The 23,509-nt window shown below is 53.7% G+C and overlaps 2 protein-coding genes across 3 annotated transcripts in view; one reads left to right on the top strand and one right to left on the bottom strand.

The window, feature by feature from the left end:
* RSPH14 (radial spoke head 14 homolog) overlaps positions 1-23,509 on the top strand; it is a 179,959-nt gene that overhangs the window by 23,773 nt on the left and 132,677 nt on the right. The gene's annotated exons all lie outside the window — the stretch shown is intronic.
* GNAZ (G protein subunit alpha z) overlaps positions 10,621-23,509 on the bottom strand; it is a 56,260-nt gene continuing 43,371 nt past the window's right edge. Inside the window, exon 2 of the mRNA XM_069100807.1 lies at positions 10,621-13,314. Within this exon, the coding sequence (XP_068956908.1) occupies positions 12,970-13,314 (345 nt within the window). The 3' untranslated portion in view covers positions 10,621-12,969. The remainder of the gene's footprint in view (positions 13,315-23,509) is intronic.

The following is a 23,509-nucleotide window of genomic DNA, read 5'->3' as shown; positions in this document are numbered from 1 at the left end:
CATCTCCTCAGAGCCACCCTGGCAGGCGGGGGTACAAGGGAGGGCCTCATCTTGAAGAGAAGGAGCCTAGGCTTCAGAGAGGGCCACACAGCCTGCTGGGCCGGACCTCCAAGAGCAGCTCTGAAGGACATGCGCTGGGCAGGAAAGGTCTGGCCACTGCCCCTGCCTCTGCTCCAGCATGTGGAGAGTGTGCTGCCTTCCTCAGGTGTGCCCAAAGGTGGGGGGCTCCTGTTCATTCCTTACATCCACCCTGGGGAGCAGGTGTGACGATGATCCTCATTTTACAGGCAAGGAAACTCCGGCATGCAGATGGGCAGTGGCCATGCTCTATCTCCCTGCCCCCTCCGTGCCCAGATGCCATCCAGAAGCTTCTCTGTGTGTGCACAGTCATTTTCTCTGTAAATGCACGGTCACTGGAGGAGGGGGATCTGGACCAGCTTCCTATAGGAGGCACCTGAGGTGAAGCAGGCTAAGGACTCTAGATCCTTAGAGGCAGTCAGGGGGTCGCCATGGGGCATAGAGCACCAGGCCTGGAGTTGGGAAGACCCGAGATTGAATCCTGCCTCAGACACTTCCTAGCTGGCTGAGCTCGGGCAAGTCACTTAGCCACCATATGCCTCTGTTTCTTTATCTGTAGAATGAATATAATAATAGCACTACTTCCCGGGGTGGTTGAGGGGGTAGAATGAGACGATATGTGCCAGGCACTGTGTTAAGCACTGTGTAGATGTGATCTCATTTAGTCCTCCCAACAGCCCTGGTCGTCACTATACCCATTTGGTAGCCATGGAGCTGGTGTAGGGAGGCCTGAGAGCACATTCGAGAAGGGCAGTCCCTCTCCAGGCTTTCCCTGCCAGTTGGGAGGCAGGGCCTGCCCTCACAAGTGAAACATTGTCTCTTCTTCCCCCCAAACCCTTTCTTTGGCTGAATTTCCCTGTTACTGTGGAGGGTCCCACTCTCCTCCCAGTCCCCCAGCCTTATACCCAGGAGTCATCCTGGCCTCCTCACCATCTCTCATCTCCCCCCTCCCCAATGGGGCCAAGGCCTGTTGATGTCACCTCCCCAGAATCTCTTGAATCTGCACCCCTTCTCTCCTCAGACACTGCTGTCACCCTGGCGTGGGTCTTCATCACCTCACCTCTGAACTGTTGCCATAGACTATGAGGCAGGGTTTGCTGACCTCTAGGCTCTCCCCATGCCACTCCACCCCCCATCCGTTCACTAAAGTGATTTCCTGACCTACTGTCCTCCATCTGCCTTGCTCAGTAATTCCCATGGTTCCCTCTCACCTCCAGGATCAAATACAAAATGCTCTGGTTGGCATTGGAGACCCTTCCTAACCTGGCCCCTCCTACCTTTCCAAACTTCTTGTACCTTAATCCAGAGACAACAGCCTCCTGGCTGTTCCTTATCTAGGATCCTGCAAAAATGAATCTCTAATGAATGCTTGTTGACTGATTGATATACACATAGAGATCAATAGAAAACATATTGCAAATAAGAACAAGGTAACATGACAGAGAGGGCCAGAGTCTTGAGGGGTGCAGTGGCACAGGGCCCCCAGCCAGTGAGTGTCAGAGGCCGGCCTTCCTGGTGTCCTGGCTGCCTCGGCTGCTATGGCCTGGGCCTTCTCTCGGAAAAGGAGAGAGTCTGGCAGGAGTGCTCATTCCATGGACTGCAGCAGAACCTTTTTTTTTGTTTTGTTTTTCTCTGAGCAGCATGTTTTGAATGTGAAAACCTTGGGGCCCAAGTGGTGGTATGAATTTCTAATCCTCTGGGAGGCTTTATTTTTAAAATCCAAGGGCAGGAAGCCAGGGAAACTTAAGAGAGAGCAGAGGTGAGGAGGGGGAGGCTCCCAGGCAGGGGAGACTGCTGGTGCAAAGCCTGGGAGGCGAGAGATGGAGTAACAAGTTGCGCGGTGTGCCTGCGTCCTAGAGGGGGCTAAAATGTAAGAAAACTGCGAAGGGGAGAACGGGCCCTGCGGTGAAGAGCCCAAAGTGGCAGACTGGGCTGGCATGGAGCACCCTGGTCAGGCCTGGGCTCAGGGACCATCCTGTGCCTCAGTGGTCCAGGTGGTAAGGGCCTAGATTTGGGGGGGTGGCCGTTTGAGTGGGGGGATAGATGGACAGCAGAAATGGCAGAACAAGATTTGGTGGTGGGGATCTGGAGGAGGAGGGGGAGTGGTCAAGGTTGGCCCAAGGCTGGGAGCCTGGGAGCCTGGGAGCCTGGTCATTGGCCTTAGGGAGCAGCTGGGCTTCCTCTTTATGGCAGACAGACTAGAAGGAGAGAATGATGGCCCAGGCCAAGGGGTGTTAGAGATGGAGAGGCCATGAGCTGGCTGCCAGTGGACTCTTTTCTCATTAAAGGAGGAGGTGAGATCTTGTGAGAGTGTGGCTGTTTGGGCTCCAGGAGAGCAGAGTTGAGTTGGGAGATGCCGCCATGCACTAAAGGTGGTGGGCAGCTTCCATGGTTTGGGCAAGGCAGCTGGCTGAGGGGTGGCGGGCCCCATTTGGAGATCCACGTAGGGAGCAGAAACCCAGCCCCCCGGCCTCCTCCTGGGCAAGGGGCGTCCAGCTCCGTGTCTGGGTGCCCTTGGCTGGGGGGGGGGCACACTTGCTCCTGTGAACTTGTGTCATCCGGAGAGCTCCTGCTGCCACGCTGCCCAGCCTCTCCCTCCTCGCCCTGCTTGGCAGGGGCTGCCTCTCCTTGGCAGCAACCACGGTCAGGGGCTGCCTGCTAGTGCAGGGCAGGGACCATGTCTTAGCTAAACCTCGTATCTCTCCCCATGTCCTAGACCCAGGCAGAGCTTTCTGTGGTCAGTGCATCAAGGCCTCATTTTATCCAGGGTAGAGACCACATCTTATTTGATTCCTTCCTGGAATAGCCACTCTCTTCCTCAGGCCTAGCTTTTCAGAGAGCAGTCTGTTTGACCAGCAGGTGGTGCCTAGTCACTGTCCCTTCTGGGGAGGCCTCTCCTGACTTTCCCTCACTTGCCCTGCCTGCTTCTGAATGGCTGTTTGAGCATCCTCTGGGAGGACACCATGGGGCCTGGCAGGCCTCCCCTTGTACCTTCCTAGGCAATGGCAGGAGGCGTGGTCCCTGACCACCTCCCTTCCCCCTGGAGGAGACTTTTATCTCACTCATGGGACCTCAGGGACTGCTGGAGAACATCCTTGACCTCTCACGTAGGGCTGCTGGGAGGAAAGAGCCTTGCAAACCATGGAGCTCTCTAGAGGAGGGATGGCTCCTTTTGTTGCCAATTGTGTAATGACCATCACCGGATCAAAGTCAGAAAAACCTGGAGTGTCAGCCCCTAGGCTAAGGCTGGATGGGAGGGCTGGGTAGTGCTTAGCAGAGAAGCTTGAGGGGGCATTAGATTTGATTGAGTCAGAGATCAAGCAAGCAAGCAATAGACATTTCATTAAATGACTGATATGTGCCAGGCACTGTGCTAAGTGCTGGGAAAAGGGAAAGAGGCAAAGCCAATCCCTGCCCTCAGGGAGTGCGCACAAATCTGTACAAAGCAAGCCAGGTCCAGGGTGAATGGGAAATGGGGAGCAGAGGGAAGGCCCTCCGATTAAGGGAGGCTGGCGAGGCCAGAGGAGGCAGGCTCCCAGGCCTGGGAGGCCAGAGGAAATGCCTGGAGCTTAGGGGTGGAGGGGCAGCCGGGAGGCCAGGGGCTGGATTGAAGAGTATGAGGTGTACATGGGGAGTGAAGTGGAAGGAGGTTGGAAAGATAGCAGGGGGCGAGGTGAGAAGAGGCTCCGAATGCCAGCAGAGCGTTTTGTATTGGATCCTGGAGGATGGTCTGGAGTGGGGAGAGACTGAGGCAGGCAGCACCGCACCCCCAGAGTGTGAGTCCAGGTGTGAGGAGATGCAGGGCTGTCCTAGAGTGGGAGCAGGGTCAGAGGAGAGAAAAGGGTGGGTGTGTTGGAGAGATGCTGCAAGAGTGAAATGGTCAGGCCTTGGCACCAGCTTGGCTGTGGGGCAGAGAGCGAGTGAGGAGTCCAGGATGTGAGCCTGAGGGGCTGGAAGGATGATGGAGAGGTGGAGAGGGAAGAGGGTTTAGATGATGAGTTCTGATTTGGACATTTTGTTTAGTTGTTTACTAGACATTCACTTCGAGATGTGAGAGTCTGGGGCAGGAACAGCCGATGTGAGAATCATCAGCATAGAGGTGGTAATTAAATCTTTGGGAGCTTCTAAGGCCACCCAGTGGAGTGGGACAGAGAGAGAAGAGATGTCGAGTTGGAGGTGTCTTTGGGACATCCAGCTGGAAATGTTCAATAGGCAATGGGAAGAGACTAGGGCTAGATAAACAGAGGTAGGGGTAATGTTCGCAGAGATGGTGACCTCCCAGGAGCTGGCATGTCACCAGGTGGGAGGTGGAGGCAAGAGTGCCTCTCATTCTGTGCTGCTCATTCACTTCTACAGCATACTTACATTAACTATGGACTGGACTGAACTGTGTTCTTTCTTGTGGGGTGTTTCTAATGGTGGGAGGCACATTTCTATGAGCCACACAGGAAAACCAGTCTTATCACAAGTCAGCTAGTCAGTCAGTAACCATTTATTAAGCCCTTACTATGTGCCAGGCACTGAGCAAATACTGGAGATACAGAGACAAGAGGGAACCAGCCCCTGCCCTCAATGGCTTCCATTCTAATGAGGAGACAATGTGTAAACACATAAATACAGACAGACTATCCTTCTACATACAAGATGAATAGGGGTTGGGGGTGGGTAACCAGGCAGATCTTCATGCAGAAAGTGGTGCTTGCAGGAAAAAGAGATTCTAAGGGTTGCAGGAAGGAGGGAGGGCATTTCTGGCATGGGGACAGCCAGGGTGAAGGCCCAGAGGTGGGAGACAGGAGTGTCGTATTATGGGGATGGATCACAGAATGCAGGAAGCACTAGAAGGGTGGGCAGGGCCTGGCTGTGGAGAGCTTGAAATGTCCAACAGTGTGAGTCAGGGGTAGGGACCCCCTGGAAGCTGTTGAGCAGGGATGACACGACTCTTCTGTGTTTAGGAGGCTCACTCTGGTGGCAGTGTGGAAGATGGAATGGAGAAGGAGGAGGCCTGTGTTAGGGAGACCAAAGGGGCTGTTTGGGGGCCGGGATTGGTTGCTGTGTGTCTTAGCTTGACTACCTATTGGATATCGGGTTGTGGTAGGGAGAGTAAGGAGTGGAGGGTGAATCCCAAACCGTGATGGGGTGGAGAACCAGAATCCTCTGAAGTGCATGAGAGAGAAACAGGAATTACTGCCTTTGATACTTTAGGCAGTGTGGGTGCTCGCCTCCATTGTTCTGGGCTGCCAGGGTTGAAAAAGTCATTGCCTGACAGTCCTCCCCTCAGTGGCCAGCCCCTCTGCACTCAGTGAGGCTGGTTCCTGAAGGATGGCCCCTCAGTGGCCTGTCAGTGACCCTTTCCTGAAATCTTTCCAGTTTGGGATGGTCTATCAGAATTCATGTTCTTCTATCAGTGACTTCTGGAACCCAAGGACCTCCCAGACATCAGAGGAAAGTATTGGTGGAAGATGAGAATGACCCCCCTCCCATGCACTATTGGAAATGTCTCATTTATAGCTACAGCTACATATCCATCTATTGAAAGCAAGCTATGAAAAGTTAGTGGGAAGGGGCAAGAACAGCCTCCTGATGATTAGAAGATGATGTTCAAGTAACTGGGGATTTTTTACCTGGAGAAGAAAAGACTTGGGGGCCATGACAGAGGCTTTCACGTGTGGAAGGGCTGCCATTTTGGAGGAGGGCGAGAGCCGGGATGGGGAAGCCTGTGGTCTTCTAGTGCTCAGATGCAGCCCTTTGACCAAAGGTGGGGAGTTTGTGGCAGGTTCCCCACCCCTGGGCTAGACTATTCTGCTTGCCCTCAGAGGGTAGAATTAAGGGCATCGTGCCAAGGTTGCAAAGAGGCTTGATGTCAAGAGAAACTTCTTAACTATTAGTCCAATCCAATCACTGTGAGTCTTTAAGTGAAGGCTTGATGGTCCCACATTGGGTATGCTGTAGAGAGGATTCTTGTTTTGGGACAAGTTTGACTAGATAGCCTCCACGGGTCTTTCAGCTCTTTGATCTGGTGATGTTGTAGGTCGTGGAAGTTGATGTGGACAAACTGGAAGGCCATGGTATTCTAAGGTATGTCACTGCCGACATATTGGAGTCCCTAGGGGTGGAGGGCAGCAGTTGGGGGAGAGAGGAAGACTGTGAGCCAGCTGCTATACTTGAGAAAGTGGATGGATGGGTGGTGTGAGTGAATGGATCAGCGTCTCTGGCAGAGCAGGAGTGCCTACTTTGGTGGAGAGGACCAAGGAGAAGCGTGTTCTAGAGTCTCCTTAGTCGAGACTGTGTGGGGGTAGAAGGAAATTTGGTTTCCCATGAGTACTGAAAGGGGGAAAATCCAAGAGGAAGATCCTTGGCATTGAGGAGCGTTTGTTCATAAGAAAAGACTCAGACAGTTGGGTAGTGGGGCTGAGCTGGGTAGGGATGAAAGTACGGGGAGAGATAGCAGGGCAGAAGCATTTGCCCCTCAGGAAAGCACAGGTTGTTTGCCACAGGAAAAGGGCATCCCAAAGCTGAAATGACAGGAAGGCCCCAGCCCAGGGCGTCTTGAGGCTTGGACAGCCCCTGAATCCTGCTTCCCCATCACAGTCCTCCTGACTGGCTTCTTTCAGCTCCTGGCAGGTTAGTCTGGTGCCAGAGACTGCTGAAAGCCTGGCCACATGTCCTTCCACCTTCCACCTCGTGGTGCAGCATGAACAGTGGTCCTCCTGTTATCTTCAGGCCCAAAACGTGTGTGGCAGCAGGGAGCAGGGTGGCTCCTGATCCCATCGGTACTTGTGGTGCATTGCCCGAAGTGACCTAGGGGGACATTGGGACCCTTCCCTAGGTGGCAATGGCTGCTGGTAGTGGTGGAGAATGCAGGGGGGAGCCAGGGATGGGGCAGCAGCAGGGGCAGGGACAATGTGGTGGTCCCTATTTCCCTGGCTTCAGGAGTGACAGTAGGTCATGCTCCGTTGCCTCCAAAGCTCTGTAGGGTGGAGAGCTAAAGTACATCATTCTATGGATGATGAAGTGGAGGTTGTGGCATGTTGGTATCCTCTGAGCCGGGGCCAGTGTCCTTTCCATTCTGCTGCCCTGTCCCTGGCAGTTTCCAGGGCGGTGAGGCCGTTCTGGCACAAGGAAGTGGGGGTGGGAAATGGTGGTGGGGGCATAGACAGGAATCCCCAGGATGTGTCCGAGGCCCTGCAGAGACCCTGGGAGAAAGTGGCTTTCACTTACCCTGATGTCTCAGCATAGTCTGGAGCTGGCCCCAGGTTCTTTGGAGCTGTAGCTCCATCACACTGGAACAAACTTCCAATGGGGGCTGGTGAGGGGCTGGGTCTGTGGTCTGAGGGTCAGGCTATCTAAGTGCACAGAGATTCATCACCAATTCAGGTCAACAAGTATTAAATTTCTCCTGCATTCAGAGCCCTGGGTTTGGTGATAAAGATGTGGAGATGAAAATGCCATAATTCCTGCCCTCCAGGAGCTGATGGTCTAATAAGGTAGATGGGACATGGGCTCAAGTGAATACACCCCAAAGAAGGAGATGGAGGCCAACCTTGTAGCGAGTGCCACGGAGCTAGGGATGGTGGGTGTTTCATGGAGAAACGGCTTCAAGACTGCACCTTGGAAGGAGAGCCTGACTCTGTCAGTGGGAGTGGAGGGCTGAGTCCATGCCACGCAGAACATATGGAGGTACAGAAACAAGACTGGGAGACAGGAGGAAGTCTGGCAAGCCAAAGCACTCGAGGTCTGGGAGCAGAGCCAGTGCAGAGCCAGGTGGCAGCAGGTCAGTGGGCAGCCACCAGCAGCTGTGTCCAGGGCCATGGCATGGAGTACAAGATTAGCATTTCACATTTCCCAGTGAGGTCCTAGGATTTGTCTCAGGTCACACAGAGAGTAAATGGCAGAGTCAGGATTGCAACCGGTCTTCAGACTTTAACTCCAGGCTCTTTGTACTATAGCACCTACCTCTGGTGAGGGTCAGCTGAACCTTGGGAAGAAGCTTGGCCACGAGGCAGTGAATCTTTTAGCCACACAGAGCAGCTTGTGAAACATGATGGATGGATCTCCACCTGGGCCCGCATTGCAGCACTGACACCTCTGCTCTCTGGCCTTGTAGGCTCAGGGCTCAGGCCCACTGGCTCAGCTCATCACCCTTGCTGTGGTCAGAGGCTGCTACATCCAGTCTCACTTGCTCTTTGTGTCGTACGTAGAAGAAAAGTAGCCTTCTGTCCATCACCTTTTCACAATGTATTTTTAGCAGCCCCTAGCTGGTTGGGGGGCAGCCGCTCCCTTCATGGCAGGCAGGAAGAGCAACAGGCCAGTAGGAAAGTCCTCAGGCCCTGGCACTTTCCTTCCAGAGCTTGTGCACACCCATTGGCCCATTCCTTTGTGAGCCTGGCCAGTGGATGGTCTTAGGGCTCACTAGGGGAGCAGGGCTACTCTTGACACGCCTACTCAGATGGTGCTCAGAGTGCAGCCTCGTGGTCTTGCCTGGGGCCTCGGTTTGGGAGGGCCTGGTGGGTACACCACCCTGTTTGGGAGACACAGACTGGCTCTTGTCCTTCTTCTCAAGGAGCAGGGAAGGTAGCACCTGTACAGATAGCCTAGTGCCCACGGAACAGCAGACTCCACAGACAGTCACAGCAGCTCTGCTGGGCGGGGATGTGAGGATGGAAGGGACTTAGGAGCGCCTTTGGTTGGCCCTCACTTGAACCCGAGGCACAGGACTGCACTTGCAATCTCAGAGAGGGAAGTGACCTCTGAAGGAGTCTTGTTGGGCCCACACCTGGAGGAATCGCCACCATCTCTGATGAACGATGTGCTAAGTCTAGTCCTTCCTTCACACCTGGCTGGGGTCTCTTTCTGGGAAGCCCTTGGTGTCTCCCTTCTTTGCAGAGGGCAGGGGTTGTTTGTGTTGGTCATTTTTACTGACCTCCCACCCCTGCCCCAGCCGGGAGGGCTGTGTAGCTAAGGAGTCGTCTCTTCCTAACACAGCATCATTTTCTGAAATTTCATAGGTTGAAAATTTGCTCTAGGTCTGCCTGCCAGAATCCTGTATGAATAGGACTTAGGAACAGTTACCAGACACATCCAGGTGTAGACATGGGAAGTAGCTTGTAAAACAGCTTGAGTGGTCAGTCACTGGAGCTCAGAGTGCTGCGGTCAGCTGGCCGCAGGAGGGGCGCAGAAGCGCTGGATGGAGGCCCTTGGATGGCTAGAGCTCTCCCGGGTGTAACAGACCAAGCACGTCTAATGGAAACAGCTGGCTCTTCCCGTGTCTGCCGCTGTGGGAAGGGCCTTGCCCTGGGAAGCAGCTCACGTTCATCCATGGCTGTAAAGTGCAAGGTGCTTTGGGTACAGAGGGGAAGCAGGGCACAGTCCCTGCCCTCAGGGAGCTTACATTCTGCTGGGGGAAAAGGGCGGGCACACCATAAATGCGGAACAAGGTAGAAGGGAATCCTGACAAAACGCGCCAGGAGATCTGAGTTAGAGCAAGTTGCAGTTCCGCATACACCGTTTTATTAGCTGCACTGCCTCCTACAAGTCCTGCCTCCACCATCTCTGTGCATCTCAAGCTCACAGGGCGTTGGGAGGAAAGGGCTTCGTAAGCACTGAGGTGGCTGCGTCCATGTGGGCTGTGAGGACGGGGACCTGCCCGGGCACTGCACTGCACGAGCCCCGAGCTCCAAATCTGTTCTCTTTGCTTGCTAGGTGCTTTATAAATGCCGGATCATTAGAGCTGAATTGAATTGGGAACAATTCTAGGTCAAAGTGTTGGGCCTGCCTCCATGCTTTACCTGTGGTTAGATCGCGTGCAATCACGAATACTTATGGGATCATAGATTTGGGGCTGGAAGTGGCCTTGGGGGTTATTTATGCCAACCCCCCTCATTTTCCAGAGGGGACACTGAGGCCCAGCAAGTCTGATGTCACATAGGTCAATAGTAGCAGAGTTGGAAATTCCCCCTCCCCCCAACTTCTTCCTAAAGCCTCTCTGGGGGAAAGAGAGAACCTTCACTTGGGCTTCAGGAGGGTCTACAGAGCAGGCCTCTGTACAGGTGATTCTGCTTGGTGCTGGAGCAGATGCAAAGCTTGTCTAAGGGATAGACCAGGTGGGGAACCTATGGCCTTGAGGCCACACATGGCCCTCTGGGTCCTCAAGTGTGGCCCTTCCACATGTGGCCTCAAGGATATAGGTTCTCCTCCCCTGGCATAGACCGTGTCATAGGGAGCCATGTCATCCATAGAGACTGCAGTTATACAAAATGGTCCATGAGATGGGCCTGAAGATGTGGGAACTGAGGTCTGTAAGATAAAGGCTGAAGGCCAGGAGGGTATGAATGAACCAGAGAAGGCTTCCTGGAAGAGGCAGGCCCTGAGCAGTCTGGCATTGCCTGTCTCACATAGTTGGTGTGTCAGCAGGTACCACTGCTGCCACCGGCAGGGACCGTCTCCCTACATGTCAGTCCAGATCGCCCCAGTATGATTTCCTCATGCTCACAGTGCCCCGGAGCAATGGAAGAATTTTTGTTCTTTCTTTTAATTAAAATTCTTTGGGGAAACTTTGTTGCTCATTTGCGTGTACAGCAGCGCCAGCCCGTGTGAGCTGGTGAGGAGTGGGTAGGTGAGATTCACGCCTCCTCCACAGCACGCTGTCAGCACGCCTGCCATCTTGAAATACTGTTCGCTTCCTAGGGGAGTGTGGGGTGGCCTCCTGAGTGGAAACTGTCAATCCTCCGAGAATGAGGTGCTTTCTGGGTCACTGGCTTCTTTTGGATATAGAAATAATTTGGGAAGCAGAGGCTCATTGGGGAGACAAGGCACCTCTCTTGGTGTTCTGATTTACTGGAGGCAACTTAGCCCATCAAATCCAAACCCAGCCCTGGGAATGCTATCCCAGGAAAGATCATAGCGAAAGTGCCAAACTCCTTTCACTTCTGACTCTATACCCAGTACTTCAGTGGGTGGAATTGACCTTTCCTTCTGGAACTTTTTAACCTGGACAACCCCATTGTGTGTGGATGGGCACACAGTGTGGTTAGCTGGATCCCAGACCCCGGGGGGAGGCCTTCGGACCCCAGATCTGCAGACCTGGACCCGCCCTGCGGCTGTACACAGTGAAGTAGCACAAACCAGCAAAACAACAAGGATCGTTTGGACGATTTTATTTTCTGAAGGTGGATAGCCTCAGACTCTGGTGTCATCTCTTCCCTCCCTCCCAGTTTTCTGAAAGCCCTTGACTGAGAATCCTCACCCTCATCCTGGACCGCAGGAGAGGGAGCGAAGGGAGGATGAAGATTTTCACTGTGCTGGCCACTTCGGCAAGGGCTGGACGTGTATTCTTACCAGACAAGTCGGAAAACAGGCTTTAGTGGTTGGGATGTGGCAGAAGGAAGGCCATGTGATGGGAGGGCGTGTTTCTTGGTAAAGTCCCCATGGTGTACTCCTTCCATCTTCCATCAGGTACCCAAACTCTCTGGGCCTTCACAGGAACTGGGGCTGCTGAGGTCAGCCTGTGGTGATGAGACGTTGGGGAGCCCAGGAATGCTGTCCCCTCTTTAGCCCTCCCTAGTCCCATCCCCGAGTGAACTGAAGAGCCAAGAATTTACTCTTTGAAACACCAAAACATTTAGGTATTGTTCACAGTGCTCCCACATTAACTGTCATCAAGTACACGATGTTTTAAAAAGGGAAACTTGAACCAAAGACCTCAGCAGGAGCAAATGGACTTTTGTAGGGGTTTATATTCTACACCCGGAAAGTCAGGAGCCCGGAACAGTTTGACCACATGTCCCAGAACTTCCTTTGAGAATCCAAAGCTATCCAGTGACAGTTTCTCTGCCCAGCAAGCAAACACACAAACAGCCCTCTTAGAAAAACACACACACACACACACACACACACACGCGCGCGCGCGCACACACGCACACATACACACACACACACACAAGCCAAATAACTATCGTGCGATTTCTTTTTACAGTCCATAGTTTAAAATGAACACTCATTTGCTTTTTTTCAATTTTCTGTAATTTTTTTTCCTCATCTGTAAAACACCACAAGATTTGCCCTCCCCACCCTCCTCAAAAATGTCAAAGAAGAAAGCCCACATCTGGATGTAGAAAACTCAAGACTAATACAAGAATTGCTGGCCCTGTTCTGGCCTGGTTTGATTTCAGTTACTTTGCTCATTTGATGCCCGTTGTCTTTTGAAGCATTTATAAACAGCTCCAAGGGAGTGACAGTCAGATTGGGATCCTCACGCTAGGTCTGTGCCGTTGGCTTTGAAGGTCGTGGAGGGTACCCGAGGTGAGTCCTATGCAAAGTAGAAGGAGCCACATGTAGCCTCAGTGGACGCCCAAGGCCCCCGATCACCTGGGTGCCTCTGCTTGCTGGCCTGTCTTGTCCCACAGGCCTTGAGGAAAGCTTTGCCTTTCTCCTGGAAACAAAATGCAAAGTGGGCCATTCTCCCCACTCTGCCTCTTCTCCGGGGTGGTGAGATGGCCCCAAGGCCAGGTGAATGCTACCCAGAATGGAGCGGCTCTTCAGAAAGCCCAAAGGAGTAGACGGCTTGAGCTTACAGTGGCAATGGCGAACACACGTCATCTCCCTCCGAAAGTCTTCTTTGGGGAACTTTGCCAGTGTGTGTATATATGTATGTGTCTAGCTATCTACCTACCTACCTACCTATCTAGCTCTCTCTAGATATCTGAATATATATATGTACTTTTGCGAACAGCGTGGGGATAAGGAAACGGAAGGGAGGTGCGAGCAGCGCTCGGCCGCCCCTCGCCCCAGCCTTCTCCTTTGGCCTTGGAGTCTCCCTTGGGGGTCTCCCCCCCGCTGCAGGGGCCTCGTCTCCATCGGGTTCACCACGGGCAGGCGGTCTGGCGGCAGGCCTTCCTAGCAGAGGCCGATGTACTTGAGATTGTTCTGAATGATGACGTCTGTGACGGCGTCAAACACAAACTGGATGTTACTGGTGTCGGTGGCACACGTGAAGTGTGAGTAGATCTCCTTGGTCTCCTTGTTGCGGTTCAAGTCCTCAAACTGGCGCTGGATGTAGACGGCCGCCTCCTCATACGTGTTCTGGCCCTTGTACTCGGGGAAGCAGACGGTGAGCGGGATTCGCCGGATCTTCTCAGCCAGCAGGTCCTTCTTGTTGAGGAAGAGGATGAGTGAGGTGCTGATGAACCAGTTGTTGTTGCAGATAGAGTCAAAGAGGCGCAGGCTCTCGGCCATCCGGCTCTGCAAGGGGAAGGAAGCATTGGGGTTTAGAGAGAGCCACACAAGGAGAGGGCCTCCCCCGCTCTGGGAGCTGAGGCCAGGGCTGGGAGCTCACTACCCGCCGAGGCGGCCCGTTCCAATGTTCTCCCTCACACGGAACTGAGCCGGACCCACGGGGACAATGGACCTTCAGGGATGAAGACAGCTCGCACGCTTCCTGCCCTCCCCCTGACAGACTTTTCCCTAGCTGGAACATCTGGGAGGGGAGGGCAGAGAAAGCCCAGGTCTCGTACTGGACTCTCTTATGGCCTCCCTCCCAAGACAGCCACCCTCCTCTAAACTAGCTCCAGCCTGCTTGTGACCTTCCTACCGTGTGATGCCCAGCCTTGGATGTTGCTCTCCAAGCAGGACCCAAGACAGCAGGAGCATCGTCTCCCCTGAGCTAGACACCGGTCCCATTGTCCATCACCTGCTGCCGCCCCTTAGGCTGAGCTGGTGGTCAGTGGGGAGCCTCAGAGCTTTTCCTCACATCCAGCACCTCGCCTCATCTCTCCCCTCTTGCCCCTGAGGGCCTGGATTTTGGCTTTTCATGGGTAGGACTTCGTTTTTATCCCTGTTTAAATTTCATTACAGTCTTCCAGCATGTCTTAGGTACCCAAAGAACCAGAGAGATCTCCTTTCCATTCATGGAGGAGGAAATTATGCACTAAGGCTTGTGTCAGGTCACCAAGCTGAGGGAAACCTGACGGAGAAAATCTCTCAGGCAGTGGCTTCTGCCAGAGGAGAGCCAGTCATTTCTGAACACTTTCATCACAACGGCTCTGGTAAGGCAAAGGTTATTGTCCCCATTTTACAGATGAGCACACCAAAGCTCAGAGAGGAAGCCATTCGTCCAACTCAGCTGCTTAGTGCGGGCGTCAACAAACATTTATGAAGCTCCTACGGTGTGCCAGGTGTTGTGCTAAGTATGGGGGTACAAAGCGAGGCAGATGTCCATCTCTGCCCTCAAGGAGCTCCCAGTCTAACGGGCAGACACCGCGCAGACAAGCATGAACAAACAAGCAAAACAAATATAGTAATAGGTACAGGATAGAAGGAAAGGGCGCTAGAGGGATCCAGGCCATCTTCCTGCAGAAGGTGGCTCATGGAGGGCGTCCCAGGTGTTGGTGCAGCTCTACACCTTAATAGCTCAAGCCTGCACTGAGACTTTGGAACCACTCATCTACTCCACAGGGTCTGGCTCTCCCTTGATGGGCCCTGCCCATGCCTTCCCTAGGCCCCCGTCCACTCAGCATCCCTTCCTTTCCTTCCCTCTCATCACCAGCCCCAGCCTGACTCACCCTGGTGGGAGCAGACGTGGAAGTAGGACCTTTTGCTGACAATTCTCAGGCTTCTCTGTTCTGTTTGTGAGTGGGGCTAGGACAAAAAGACAAGTTGGGGGGAGGGATGGATGCTAGTTGGGCCTGCTGCTTGCAAGCTGGGTGCTGACCTCTCTGGTTTATGCATCAAGAGGAATGGGGACCGAGCTGTCGTGAGGAGATGCCTCAAAAGGCCAACCCCATTTATAGATGAAGAAACTGGGTCCCAGAGAAGCCAGGGGCAGAGCTGGGGCTTGCACCCCGACTTTCTGACCTCAATTCCATGTTATTTCTCCTATCCCCTGCTGTCTCCTAAAGACATTTCTGGGCTTCTATGGGCCTTCCTAAAGTGTTTACCTCTTTTTATGTTGCCGGTGATGACTGTCCATGTTTCCTTTTACTGCATCTAGAGTTCAGGGACTGGAGGAGCCAGGCAGTACAGGGAGGACTGGAGCTGGGGTGGGCCCAGGCTTCTCCCAGAATCAAGGAGCTTTGGGGCATTTAGGTCTGGGGCTCTTAACCCAGGGCCTGAGGACTTGTTAGTTTTCTTATTTAGATGATTTCAGTGTGAATGGTTTATTTTATTTTATGCAGCCCATGAGGTGGGATGTAGTGTGATGATGGCTTAGTGATGCCAGGGCTGTTGCCTGAAGGGCAGTAGGCATAGCCAACTAGGACAAAGGAAAGCGAGGGTCAGGGAGGGGTCAGGGCTTGCCCAGGGTCCCTTGCTAGCAAGCTTAGAGTCCAAATCAGATACATTAAAAAGAAGTTGATGACATAGTTAGTAAATGTAGTTATTTGAGATTAGGGAAGATCAGGAAACACCCTTAGGCTCGGGGAAAGGCCTGTACCAAAAGCAGTCCCCCTTTATCCTCGCTTGTCCCTAGACAAAAGCTCCGTGCTCCGGGCTGTGCTGCATTGTTTTATGATGATACTGAAATGCTCTTATAACCCAGCTGATAACCAGGTTCTCACTGGCATCAGCTATGGCATGCTCTTGTCCTACCATAATAGAAATGCAGCATCTAAATGAGGCCATGAGTGGCGTTTTGTGCCCAGGTCTTGGTGCTGTAGGAAGTGCTCAGGCTAATGCCAAGCTGATGAGTGTCCAGTGGAAGGTCACCAGGCCATAGGAGGCCTGGCTGATGGGATTGGGCATACTGAGTGTGGGCGGGAGAAATCTTAGGGAGAGCATGGGCTGTCTTCAAGTGTAGGAAGGGTTATTGTGTGAAAGACTGGTCCTGCTTGACCCCAAAGGACAAAACTGGAAAGAAACTTTAGGCCCACAGCTTTCATCTTCCTGAATGAGTAACTCCCCACCAGCGAGGCCTTCCTCCTATCCTTGGTCTCCAAGGGGATGCTTTGCGGGGGATTTCTGCTCGGGTCCTCTGAGGTCCTGTCCTGCTGCTCTGGGACCCTGGAGCGTTTTGAACTTCACTGAGAGACACTGGAAAATGGGATTCTCAGCAGGAATCTGGGAGCTGGGCAGAGAGTAAAGGCTGTCCCAGGCCTGGGGCACCAACGTGGTTCTCTTAACACCCCAAAACACCACTAGCTGACATAGGAGGCATTGCTGCTTGGAGCTGTAACTTGGGACGTGGTTCTGCAGTTGTAGCGTCTTTCCCATTAGAGATGGGTAGTTTCTCCTCAGAATTTCAGGCCTCTGGGAGTGGGACACATCCCCTGGTTCTGCTCTCTGCTCACTGTGCCCCCTCCTCCCTGGTCTGGTCCCTTCTGAGCATGCCCAGGCCACAGTGCCATGGGGGTGGGAGAGGGATATTGGTTAACCTGGATATTGGTTAATAAGCCTTGTGTGCTGGGAGAAGCTCTGCATTTGGAGTCAGGGGAACTGGATTCAGGTGTTACTAGTAGTGTGACCTTGGGTAAATCATTTCCCCTCAGCCTCTGTTTTTAAAATGAAGGGGTTGGCCTAGATAATTTATAAGGCCCCTTAGAGTTCTAGCCTGAAGTATCCTTCTCCTAGAGTGATTATTGAGGGTGAAGCAGAGACTGCTTTTGGCACAGGCCTTTCCCATGCCTAAAGGCTTTTCCTCATCTTACCAGATCTCAAATAACATTACATTTATCAACTATGTCATAAACTTTTTGAAAAATGTATTGTATTTGGACTCTAAGCTTGCTAGCAAGTGACCCTGGACAAGCCATGTCCCCTCCCTGACCCTCAGTCTCTTCATCTGTACTATCTACTGTGCCTATCTCCTCTGCTTTTTGGACCTCAGAACGTTGTGTTATGATGGCCATTGTATTTCTGCAGTGTCTTGAGTGGCGTAAGGGCTTCATTAATGTTGACTTGGCTCGAACACCTCTCCCCACTGCAATCCTGGAGAACCAATGAGAAGTCACTTCCAGGCTGTGACAAGGCTCCACAGGCCTCTGACAACCTTAACAAGTCTTAATAAAAATAATGTGCACAACTCACGCAGTGCTTTCAGTCCTTTCCTCCCGATAACCCATGAAACTGCTTGTCAGAATACTGCTGTAGCCTTTTTGTTGATGAGGAAGCAGATCTGGACAGTTAAGGGTCTTGCCATGGCCACCTGTGGGCATCTTTAGCCTCAGCCCCAGTCTTCCAACCTGGTCGTCACTCCACATCTGCCTGCCAGTGACAGGGCCCATGCACTGCTGGTCAGCCTGGGCTGTGAAGATGTTCTTCTGCCCATCATCTTGAAACCAGCCTCCCTGTTATGGCCGTCATGGGCCCCAGGCTTGCCCTTTGGGGCCAGGAAGAACTTGCCTGCTCCCTCTTCTGTTATCGAATACTGACGGGCTGTTAGTAGGGCCACCCAGCACCAGGGCCTCCAGCCTACTTGTGTTTTTGACCAAAGGGACCATGATTAGGAATTGGGCCTCTCCCTGTGACTTTGTGGGCCACTGGACAAAGCCAGGTGTTTGGGGGCCAAAGATCTGGTTTAAAATCTGATTCAGTGACTGCCTGCTTGCCCATGTGATCTAGGGCAAGTCCCTTCCCCTCCTGGGGCTCCTCTTCAAAACGAAGGGGCCTGATTAGATCTGGAAGGCCCCTTCTCCCTCCTCTCCTGTGAATTGTACCAGCACTTAGCGCAGTGTCTGACATGGAATACAAGCTTACCCAGGGATTGTTGAGGTAGCGAGGCTGGGGGGGGAGGGTCTGGTGGGAAAGGAACGAGCATTTATACAGCACCTACTTATGTCAGGAACCCGACTAAGGGCCTTTACGGACATCTCTGGGAGCAACCCTGGGAGATGGGTGCTCTTATTATCCTCATTTTACAGTAGAGGAAACTGAGGCAAGCAGGGTCAAATGACTTGCCCAGGGTCACACCTCCAGTAAGTTTTTGAGGCCAGATTTGGACTCAGGTCTTCCACATTCCAGACCCAGCGCTCTGTCTACTGCATCACTAGCTGCCCTTGGTAGGGGGAGTGGGCAGTGCCAGATTCGGAGTCAGGAAGCTTCCATTGGTCACGTATTTGCTGGGTGGCCTGAGCCTCAGTTTCCTCTGCTTTAAAGTGGGGAGAGTAGCCCTTGTAGGCCACATTTTGCTGGGTGGTTGTGACGGTGTGCTCTGTAGGCTTTACCAGGAATGGAAGTGATTCTGATAGAACAGGGCAGCCTCTGTGTCTGTCCTCAGTGAAACCATGTTAGCCTGGGGCTGTGTCCTCGTGGGCCTTCTGCTGCTGGAGGGTGTTCTGGTGCTGCACACAGTGGCCTGTGCTTAATCAATGCCCGTGAATTGCCTGATTGGTGATTAGGGCTGTAGCTCTCAGTGATGGGGTAACACATGCCATCTCAGGTTCCTGAGGGGACAGCGAGGTGGGGTGAAGGTCTGGAGGCCCCCAGCATTTGAAGAAGGGAGGAGTCACAGAGGGCTGGAGCAGTCTTTGGAGGCTTCACGGAGGAGGAGGAAGGTGAGGTCCACTGTGGCCTTGTGGGCAGCATGAACATGGACGAGGAGATGCAGACAGCAGGAGGCAAGGGACTGGTCACCTCACATGGGCTGCTCACTTTCCGGTAGTGCCCAGCACCCCCTAGATCCTTAGCCCACCCTCATTCTCATCTTGCTTATGAGGCTGTGAAGAAAGCCTTTTGTGCAGCTTAAAGGAGCATGAGTCACGTTGGTCCCCATGGCCTTCGCTGATTTTCCAGCCTGATCCTGTTCATTAGGGTGCATTTTCCTGCTTCCTCCTGTGGGACTGGACCTGCCAGGGCCCTTGGCCGAGTGCCTGTCCCGGCAGGAAGCACGAGTGCAGCTGGACACTGAGTCCCCTGAGAGCCTTTGGATTGTGGGCATGTGACCTCTTCTGTGCCCTCGCCCTGGAGTCTCTTCTGCCTCTGTCATCCAGGGGTCATGGAGACCCGGGTAGCCCCTGCCCTGCCCACTGCTGGTGCCATGCTGACCAGGATCAGGGGATGGGTGGGTCTGCTGTACTCTGTCCTGGGCACAGTGTGCTTGGCACATAGTAGGCCCTTAATAAATGCTTGTGGATTGCATGATAGGTTGGCAGACCATATCTGGAGTCCTGGATTTTTTAGGTGGGCATCCACAGACCATCTGGATTGTGCCCAAAGGAAAGTGACAGAAGGGTGAGTGCAGGGCCCCGTGATCACGACCTGTGAAGCTTGGCTGAAAGCACTGGGAGAAGAGAAGCCTGTGAGGCTGCCTGCAGAGGGGCTGAGCTCCCCATCCCTGCAGGCCTCCCATCAGAGGCTGGGCACCCCCTTGTTGGGAGGGTTGTGCTAGTTTTGGAGCCTTGGTCTCCAGCTCCTGCTCTGGGAGCCCTCTCCCTTTGTCCCATTCACAGAAGAGAGATTGCTTTCAAGGTGGGAGTGGGTGCCTCCCTTCTGCCGCTTCTGCCAGGCCAGGGTTTGAGTTCCTACTCTACCCCTAACTCAGCAGACCCTGCCCCTCTCTGGGCCTTAGGTTCCCCCACTGTAAAGTTGAGGGGTTAGATTAGATTCTCTCTAAACTTCCTCCCAGCTCAGCACCAGAGGCTTAGCAGTGACTCCTGTTCAGAATGTGGCAGTTGGGGTGCCTGCCTCAGATCATGGCTTCAAAGAGGGACACCAAGAACAGCAGATTGGTGGCCCCTGGGGTGGGGCCCTCGCCAGTCAGGGCTGGCCCTGGGAGGATGGGGGAGGCACTCCTGGAGCCTGGCGGATTGTTTCAGCAGAAGGATAACTAACTAAGGTCCCCACCCTGCTGGGTTCTTGGTCTTCCTGGGTTAGCATTTGATGCCATTTGGGAGACTGGCTTCTGTGTACCTTCTCCCTGTTCCCAGGTGGCCCTGATCTCAGTAGAAAGCTTTCATCTGGCTTTTCAGGAGGGAAAATGGAGCTCAGCCTCCGAACCTCAGCCAGCTGGCAGAGACCTTGAGGCCTAGCTTGGCCACTGGCTTTCCTGGGGGCCTCTGGGGCCGCCTCCAGGCCTCAGCTTCTCCGCAGGTACACTGGCCATGGGCCTCCTTGTCCTAGGAAAGCCCCTTTTGCCTCCAAATCTTGGCGGCATCTCCAGCTCAGATGCTCAGGTCCCGCCCCTCCCTCAAACCTCCCTCTTCTATCCCTCCAGTACCCAAGTTCTCTGATCTCTTACCCGCCATATCTAGTCCTAATGGCTGCCAGATCTGGTCGGTCCTGTACGCCCACATGCACACACTGCAGATGTACACACATACATGTACTCTGTCTCTGTCTGGCTCACACGCACACTCCTTCCCTTTTCTCCACCATACCGGTGCTGTCCTAGGTCAGGCATTCGAGGACCTGGAGCCCATAGAAGCGGTTGGGGAAGGGGAAGGGGAAAGAGATGCACCCTCCTGGGTGCAGCTGATGCTGATGTGTACCAGGGGGCAGGGGTTGAAGCGGAGAAACCTTGGAGCCAGGGCCTGAACTGAACTTGGGGGGAGGTACCTCCTGTCAGTGACAGCACCAAGGGTCTGAGTGGGATGGAGGGAATGTGGAAGGGGACGAGCGGCCTGCAGCGGAGAGGGAGCCAGTCCGCCATTTCTTCCAAAAGCACGGGAAGGACCATCCTCTCATTTCTAGGATAACCCATCATGCCTCACTGGCCTTTAATGCCGTTCTCCTGTGAGCCCCCTTCACAGATTCCTTGTGCTCAGAATCCCATGCCCCACCTTTGTGCCTTGCCCAGGCTCTCCCCCACAACTCAGAATGTGCTCTGGTCTCACCTTTCCTCCCTTGGGGGCTCACTCAGGGCCACCTCTTGCTGAGGACCCCCCCCCCCATGTAAGCTCCTTGAAGGCAGGAGAGGGGAAAGAAGGAAGCCCCTATATGGTACCTACTGGGTGCCAGGCACTGACCAGGTGCTTTATCAGCTTAGACTGGACACCATCTTGTCTCTGTCCCCAGGACTTGGCACAGTGCTGGGCCCAAGGACCATCCTTAAGTAGGCTTTGTGGAATTGCATTAAAGTGTGAAGCACCACACCAGTGCCAGCCCTCCCTGCCATGACAGGGAGCTCACTACTTGACCAGATGCCCATTCTCTGTGGGGCCTCTTCTTTTTTTCTTTGCTTTTTGGAGGGCAATTGGGCATTAAGTGACTTGCCCAAGGTCACACAGCTAGTAAATGTTAAGTGTCTGAGGCTGGATTTGAACTCAGGTCCTCCCGACTCCAGGGCTGGTGCTCTGTTCACTGTGCCACCTTGCCGCTCCCTCTGTGGGGCCTCTTCTGTATCATCCCACCGCACATGTGCACACACATGCATACACATACACACACACATATATATATACATATGTATATATGTACACATGTGGCAGCCTCTGAGATATTTGCAGACAGGGATCCTGCCCCTCCTCCTGGCTTCACAGGAAGCTGGTAGACAGCTTTTCAGGCAAAGCAGGGGAAATGCTGAGGTGTCCTAAGTGGGTGTGGTTGGTCTCAGGGGCTACTGGGAGCCCCACTCCCTGTATTTCTGTGTGGGAAGTGAGAAGGAAAGAGCCCCATTCTGGGACCTGGTGGATCCTGCCTCAGTCACTTCCTCTCTCTCCCTGGCCCTCAGCTTCCCCCTCTGTACCATGGGGATAATCATCTGCACCCTGTGCCCCCCTCTTAGGCAGAAGACATGACAGACACCCAAGATCTCACTGTTATTCTTAGGGGATGGGGAGGAGAGGACACACCCTTGGACTCCTAGGGATGGCTCAGCTCAGCGGGAGACCCAAGATCAGTCCCTCCCCTGCACAGCTCCCTTGTGGGTTAGGAGGAAGTCAGGGCTGTGCCCCAGCGCCGGACTTAAAAGGGTTTGTTTGTTTCTTTTCTTTTTTTGGTGTAATATTTAACATAAGGAGATCAGCGTGTACTCAGACACTTCTGTGAGGATGCCCGTCATGATAGATGAGTCTGTGGCAGCCTAAGGGCAGACTAGAGGAGAGTGCTGTGTCCTCTGGTCAGCACTTTAATTGCTTGTTGGATTTGTGGAGCGATAGGAACTGGGACCTAGAAAGGTCTCAGGAGACTAGGGCAGTGGTTTGAATCCAAGATGGTGCTTCATTCAGGACCCTGGATTTTGTGATGTGGGTCTTCTCCCAGCACAGTTAGGACATGACTGACATGACTCAGCAGAAGGCCTTCCAGAGGCTTTATGATTGCAGAATTTGTTACTCAGGGAGATTTCCTAGGTTGGTTCTTGGACCAGACGTACGCAGTATAGTGGGCATAGCTGATGAGGTGGTGGGGGGCATGTTCACAGTCACTGCTAGTGAGGGCTAGATGTTGGTGGCGAGCTCCGAGCTGATCAGTATTGGGGTGGTGGGGAGGCCTATGGGAATCGCTGCTGCCCTTCTAGCCTGGGGGAGCTAGAGAGGCCCAGCCTCAAGGAGAGAGCCAAGGGTGGGCGCTCAGCCCCTGGGAAAGTCAGAGAGCCATATGCCCTGACGATGAGCATCACTGACGCCTCCCCACTCACCTCCAGGCTCTCATCTGCAGCTGTTGAGTGCCACAGATGTCCCAGGACCAAGGCAGGAACCTTCCCCTGTTCCCGGCACCCAGGCTTGGGGTCTAGGGCATCATCCTTCAGTCCTCACTTGCTCTCACCCGTCAATTGTCAAGTCCTGTCGATTCTGCCTTGGTGGATTTTCTGTGCTGGGCTCCCCTGCCCAGGCCCTGGCCCCCTTCTGCCTTTGTGGTCTCCTGATTCACTCCCCAAGCACCCCACGATCCAGCACCACTGGCCTTCTTACAGCTCCTTGAACATGACACTATCTCCCACCTCCTTGCCTCTGCAGTGGCTGTGCCCCTGCCTGGAAGGCTCTCCCTCCTCTTCTCTGCTGCCTGGCTCCCTCCCAGACTCCGCTCCAATGCTCCTTTGGGTGGTGGTCCCTTCACTGCTAGTGTCTTCCCTCTGAGATCACTTCCAGTTTATCTGGCATCTATCTAGTTTGTAGAGAGTGCTTGCATCTTGTCTCTCCCCATTTGCCTGGGAGCTCCTTCCCATAGGGCCTGGTATACAGTAATTGCTTAATAAATGCTTGTTGATTCAGCTTGTCTAGAACTGGGGAGGTGATGGTTCTAGAATGTTCTGCCTGCCACACACTTGGAATTTTGCATTCAGGTTGGCCCTTTAGGTGGGATGCTGACATACTGGAATATGTCCAGGTGAGGGGGATGAAGATGAATGAAGTGATGAGGGAAAGGCCTCCTGGTCCTTTGGTCATCCCAGATCCCAGTTGGGTGGATGGCAAGGGCCGGGAGCTCAGAGAGAACTGCTGGCAGGTGTGGAGGGGGTGGCAGTGGGCATGAGGGCAAAGCCTGCTGGGCTGGAGAGCAGAGTGGCAAACAGCTGGTACAGCCCAGTGGCCTGACTGGACAGACGAAGGCCTGCAGAACAGGAGCCTCTGGA

Source organism: Petaurus breviceps, unplaced genomic scaffold (assembly GCF_028583685.1).
Source record: "Petaurus breviceps papuanus isolate PSGF00001 unplaced genomic scaffold, PetGlider_PUasm1.0 428, whole genome shotgun sequence".
Taxonomy (NCBI): domain Eukaryota; kingdom Metazoa; phylum Chordata; class Mammalia; order Diprotodontia; family Petauridae; genus Petaurus; species Petaurus breviceps.
This window is presented reverse-complemented; position numbering and strand designations above follow the sequence as displayed.